The 6,160-nt window shown below is 45.3% G+C and overlaps 1 protein-coding gene across 1 annotated transcript in view; it reads left to right on the plus strand.

The window, feature by feature from the left end:
* The first annotated feature begins 244 nt into the window (after positions 1 to 244).
* Positions 245 to 6,160, plus strand: part of LOC310856182 (low-density lipoprotein receptor class A domain-containing protein 4-like) — a 139,613-nt gene continuing 133,697 nt past the window's right edge. The window contains exon 1 of the mRNA XM_083761427.1: positions 245 to 763. Within this exon, the coding sequence (XP_083617553.1) occupies positions 724 to 763 (40 nt within the window). The 5' untranslated portion in view covers positions 245 to 723. The remainder of the gene's footprint in view (positions 764 to 6,160) is intronic.

The raw sequence follows: 6,160 nt of genomic DNA on the forward strand, positions 1-6,160 counted from the left end.
TGAGCTGGGGCGCCTGGACTGAGCTGAACACACAAAGAAGGAGAAAGAAAAAAACAGTGCAGGACAGAGCGACTCCATACAGAGCAGATGAGGTGACATGTTGATCGCAGCTGCGTTTGACAGACAGACACAGACAGACACAGACAGACACAGACAGACAGACAGACAGACAGACAGACACACAGACACACAGACAGACAGACACACAGACACACAGACAGACAGACAGACAGACAGACAGTATGCCTGTGGCTGAGGGTATAGAGAGTCAGAGAGCAGACAGACAAAAACCCACACTCCCAAAAACACCAACTTCCACTTAAACACTCATCCCAGTGCTGTTCACCGACATTCTCCCTTGGGAATTCCACAGCAGGAAGCAAGCCAAGCAAGATTATGTTTTGAGCCCCGAAATCAACAAGTCAAGAGAGCGTGCAGGCCAGACAGACATCCAGCTAAGCCAGCCAGTCGCTGACCTCTAGCACGCACAGCGTGGCCTCATTCGACCAGCCGCTCAACGGGAAGTGACACGTCGAACCGGCACATGACGGCAACCCTTCCTTTCCCGCACATGGACTGTTGACGGTGAAGATGGCAGTGAGACTGGCGCGCGCCTGGCCTCCCTCCCCTCCCCCAGCAGGCGCGGCTCGGACCGGTTGAGTTTGGTCCCTTGGCATCCACCGTGGCATCGGCAGCAGCAGGCAGCGTGCTCCAAGGAGCAGTATGCAGGAAACTGATTTACCAGCCACAAACGCTTTTAAAGGTAAACCACATGGTGAATGGCTGATGCTGTGCCTGTTTGTATGTGTGTGACTGTGTGTGTGTGTGTGTGTGTGTGCACGCTCAGTGAACTAATCGATTTAAAAGTTAAAAAAAAAAGAAAAGATTAGGCCTATTGATTTTAATAAAATTATTGATAAAGAATGTATCAATGGATTCAAGACTGATTCCTACGTTCTGCGCTTTTTTCTTCTCACTTCGCTTCACAGTCTCCGTGCACAAAAGGAGAAAACGCCCGCGGCTTCTGATTGGTCTGTGGGGGGACCGAGTCACTTCCTGACTTGCCTACATAATTGATATACAAGTCAAGTAGGACCCTGGACAGAGTCCACAGACTTAGTAGTCTACTTCGCTACTAAGTCTACTGACCCTGTACTGACTTAGTAGCAAAGTGGGAAAAGGATTCTGGATTCCAGGCTGGATAAATGAATGAACGACAATGAATAAAAGGCTTATAAAGGCTTAAGTGGTAAACAAGACTAATCGCTTTATTCGATTAGAATGTTTTCATTGTTTTGTAATGATTTGTTGATATCCAAAACTGTTACTTTTCAGGATTCAAATTCTTGTAGATCTTCTATTCTGCTACTTTTGTTTGATGCTGTATATGATCAAGTGGGTGTTAATTTACGCAAAAAGTTAGAATATAGAGATTTCAGTAACGAAAAAAACATTAAAAAAAAACACTCTTTTATTCCACTAATCGAAAAAGTAATCGCTTGAGTAATCACTAAATTGATAGTTGCAGCCCCAGTATGTGTGTTTATGTCTGCGAATGTGTTTTCTTTTGGGAGTGCAGTGAATTGTGACTTTGTGTTTGTGTGTGTGTGGGTGTGATTTTCTGGGTTTATGTGTATGAGGGCATCAAGCTGCCACTGCCATACTATTTCTCCACAGTGTTTAAGGTGACACGCTCACAACACTGCAGAGGAGGAAATGTATTCCTCAGTGGAAATCACAGTCAATAGGGAGCCCAGAATACTAGACTCTCTCTAGAATTGGCTTAACAGGTCTTTATTAAACATAAAAGCCTGTAGTAATTACTTCTTATTGTGCGTGGGGTTACTTGCAGTCAGTCAGATTCTACCCATCTGTTTTTTTTATAGTATTTAGTGGCTTTTGTTGTCTGTCCTCCAAACAGAAAAGTTTTAAAGCGATGTTGAACTTTGGTAGAACCCTGGGTTGTGTAGTTTCACTACTGGGTTGTTATTGCCAGTACTGTATCTGCTTTGTTTGCGTTCCTTTATGTGCTAAATGTGTGATTTTGAGACTTGTTTTGGGAGTAAAGTGAATAAGTGAAAAAGCTTCTCAAAAGCTGTTCGCTCATATGAAGAATATTTGGACTTACAGTATGTCATACCCAGCTATCTACAGTACGTATATACAACCAAATGCAATGTCACTTTAAGAAACAATGATAACTAATAGCATGGTTACTGTATATCAATGTGCCCAGATATGCACACAACCTACAGTATATGTTCTGTGTATAGGGTGCTGTGTATAGGGTGCTGTGTATAGGGTGCTGTGTATAGGTAGCCTGGTTAATAAACCAGACCGAATCAGCCGTTGGCAAAAAATAAATTGCCTGCCGGCGGATTACGGTCTGGAGAGGCTAAATTGTACGCCCATTTCCTACACCAGAGAAATGGGGCGGCCAATCGGGACACGGTATGCAATATGGGCGGGCTTTGTTACAGTGACTTTCAATGCTTGAGACCTTTGACTGACAGTAGCTCTGACCAATTGCGTCAAAGAGAAAATGTTTCAACCCGCCCCCCTGGAAATGAAATCCAAGCTGAGCCTCCCCAGACTAATATCCCGCGGTCCGTGCGATATTAGTCTGGTTTATTAACCAGGCTAGTGTATAGGGTGCTGTGTATATGGTGCTGTGTATACGGTGCTGTGTATAGGGTGCTGTGTACTGTATAGGGTGCCGTGTATAGGGTGCCGTGTATAGGGTGCCGTGTATAGGGTGCCGTGTATAGGGTGCCGTGTATAGGGTGCTGTGTATAGGGTGCCGTGTATAGGGTGCCGTGTATAGGGTGCCGTGTATAGGGTGCCGTGAATAGGGTGCCGTGTATAGGGTGCTGTGTATAGGGTGCCGTGTATAGGGTGCCGTGTATAGGGTGCTGTGTATAGGGTGCTGTGTACTGTATAGGGTGCTGTGTATAGGGTGCCGTGTATAGGGTGCCGTGTATAGGGTGCTGTGTATAGGGTGCTGTGTATAGGGTGCCGTGTATAGGGTGCTGTGTATAGGGTGCTGTGTACTGTATACGGTGCCGTGTATAGGGTGCCGTGTATAGGGTGCCGTGTATAGGGTGCTGTGTATAGGGTGCTGTGTATAGGGTGCCGTGTATAGGGTGCTGTGTATAGGGTGCTGTGTACTGTATAGGGTGCTGTGTATAGGGTGCCGTGTATAGGGTGCTGTGTATAGGGTGCTGTGTACTGTATAGGGTGCTGTGTATACGGTGCCGTGTATAGGGTGCCGTGTATAGGGTGCTGTGTATAGGGTGCCGTGTATAGGGTGCTGTGTATAGGGTGCCGTGTATAGGTATACGGACCATTGGTCCGACTCGCCGCATTACTAACCCTATCCCTAACCGTACGCAAAGCCACGTAGTCAGTGTAATGGGATGTCGGAGTTAGGGACAGTCCCTGTCTAAATGAAGACACGTAGTCGGAGTTATGGACAGTCCCTGTCTAAATGGGGCTCAGAATATTAAAAATAAAGCGGAAGAGAGAGATGAGATGATTTTGGTAAATAGTTTTCCACTGGAGAACTCCAACTGATACTCTGCCCACAAGCTTCCTAAAAAACATTGTTCAGCTCCTTAGAGACAGATTTACTGCAAATAGTTTACCCTTCTATTAAAAAAGTCTAACCTAGATGTTTCTGTAATTAAAGCAATTTTGGCACTTAGGAGACGCACTGATCCACAGCGACTGTGTAAAAGTGTAAAATCTGAGTAAATGGTATTAGGCTAGCACTAGTGAACAAATAGATGAAATAATCATATAAGTACAAAGAAAATAATGAGTACAAAGAAAACAATGTAGTGTTTCAAATAAACTATGATTACAGGTAGACATCAAACCTAGCATCTGTCTACAAGAAATCTAAATGACATTCTTAACATCAGTGGGAAAAACATCTAACTAAACATACAGTATGAAGTACATAACCTGCATAGTATACAGTAACTAGCACCTATCAAAGAAGGTGAGGGTGAATCTGAAGAGGTGAGTTTTTGGATTGCGGTGGAAAATGGGGAGTCAGTCTGAAGTTCTGATTTTAACCCATTTTGGGCGAGAACCCCTTTTGGTGTTAGCATTATGTTATGCTTTAGCTATTGAAAAATAGCAGATCTACAAGCTCATAGCGCACCACCGAGTGTCGCGCTACGAGGTCTTGTAGGTCTGCTATTTTTGAAAAATCGACAAAAAGACATTTTTAGAATCTGATCTCAGGTCAAAATGTGTTAATATGGGGTTTATTCAAGCCCCCAGTAAGGCTATCCAACGTTGAAGCTGCCACTACCTACTGGCCAAAAGTGGAACTGCAGCACGTTCATGGAGGTGGACGTCATGTGCGTAATGTGTGTCGCCCCGGACCTCACATTTGAGGTCCGCGCTGCTCTTCTGCTCACTCGAGCCATTGAGTTATGACGGTACTGTACTCACGGCAGTGCTTCAAAACGCCACTGAGCAACTTCTATTGAAATGAATAGCGTGGCTGTCACTCCGATCCTGCCTGCTGTCACGCTGTGTATGTGTTCAACAACAGAGCCATGCAAAATAACATTGACAGCTACAGTATGAGGTGACGAAAGCTTGACCTGCATAGCAACGGTTGCTAAACTATTTGGATTGGCATTTATTTTTTTGGGTGGGGTTTAGCGAAGGGCTAATTGCGATAAATGGCTGAATTTGTTATTTGAAATGCTGCCTTCATTCTGAATCCATAGTTTGTGGCCAGGCCTTTATCCTTCGTAGACAGAGTCAAGGTGAGCTCTAACTTGCACTCTTTCTTCCTTGGCACAGGCAATAATCTCAGTTTGTTTAGTTGAAGGACATTTTGACACATCCAGTCATTGATTTGTTCAGTGCACTGACACAGCGAATCTATGGGACCATAATCACTCAGTGAGAGACCTGTGTCAATTTGATCCTCATCCGCAACCCAGTTCGCTAGCAGCATATGGTCTGTGTTGAATGCAGTGCCAACATCCAATAACACTAGGATTAAATATGCTGGAATCAATGTTTAGACCAATGCTATTTAGAACCATAATGAGGGCAGTCACAGTGCAAGGCAAAATCTTCACGTCTCCCTCCTTTAGAGTTCACTTCACTGGCTTCTGGTTGCTGACGGTACCTAGTACAAAACACTGGTAATGTGTGATTACCAGTCAGTCTGCAACTAGTTTCTACCAAGCGCCACCCTGCCTGCGTTCGATTGGCTGAATGCAAGAATGAGAAAACCTCTCGTGGCATTGAGCCACGAGAGGCACCGCCGAGCGAGCTAAAGCGAGCGAGTCGCTGTGCCGAACGTTGCGAAGTTTGCTGGAGTTGACTCAGCGCCGTTCGAGTTATTATACCGATACGCACAGAATCCTGAGTCATGTTTTGTTTTGCGTTTGCCCCAAAGTCCCCAGCTGTCACTCAAAGTGTCTCAATCTGGCATCACTGCGCTTCACTCACTGCAGGGAGGGAGATGTCTTTTGTTTGGCCGTTCGGGGCGATATGGACAGTTGGACACATACCTCCTCCACGCAAAAATAACAAGCTATTGGAAGCTATTTTTTGTGGCACATTATGTTTAATCAAACAACAAGTTTCCTCAGTGTTGGAGTCGGGTGGGTCTGGAGTCGGGATGTTCTGCGTCTGCTGTCTGTCTGCCGGCATGACAGGATCATCATGCAGCTGCGTGCTGCGCGCTCCAGTGAAATTGTACGACTGAGAAAGATTACTTAATTTGTGTCGGATAAGGACTTATTGGTGGGTTTTCCGCTATCGCTCCGGTTCAGTCTCTATCCTTTTATTACTCTACGGGGATACGCCACATGGTCAGTCAGGGAGCCTTTTTTCTTCTTTGGGTTTTCACGCATTTTTCTGGCACTGGCTCCACTTTTCCCCTAGTGGTGGTAGCATGTATTGCGTTAATGGAGGTATTCTGTGGCCTACTGGAGACTCCTGCAGAGCCACGCCATAAAACATCTACGCCTTCTATCACAGTTCCGGAGTTGGCTGCTGTGATCTGCTTACAGGGAAAAGCCGCCTCATGTTGTCTTTCCCATCTCGTGACTTAGAGTCTGTCAGCAAAACTCACTGGGAGACTGTGAACAAGCAGGTGACATTTTTTTTATTTTTTTTAATA

This window comes from Protomyctophum parallelum (genome assembly GCF_964188405.1).
Source record: "Protomyctophum parallelum genome assembly, chromosome: 3".
NCBI classification, from domain to species: Eukaryota; Metazoa; Chordata; class Actinopteri; order Myctophiformes; family Myctophidae; genus Protomyctophum; species Protomyctophum parallelum.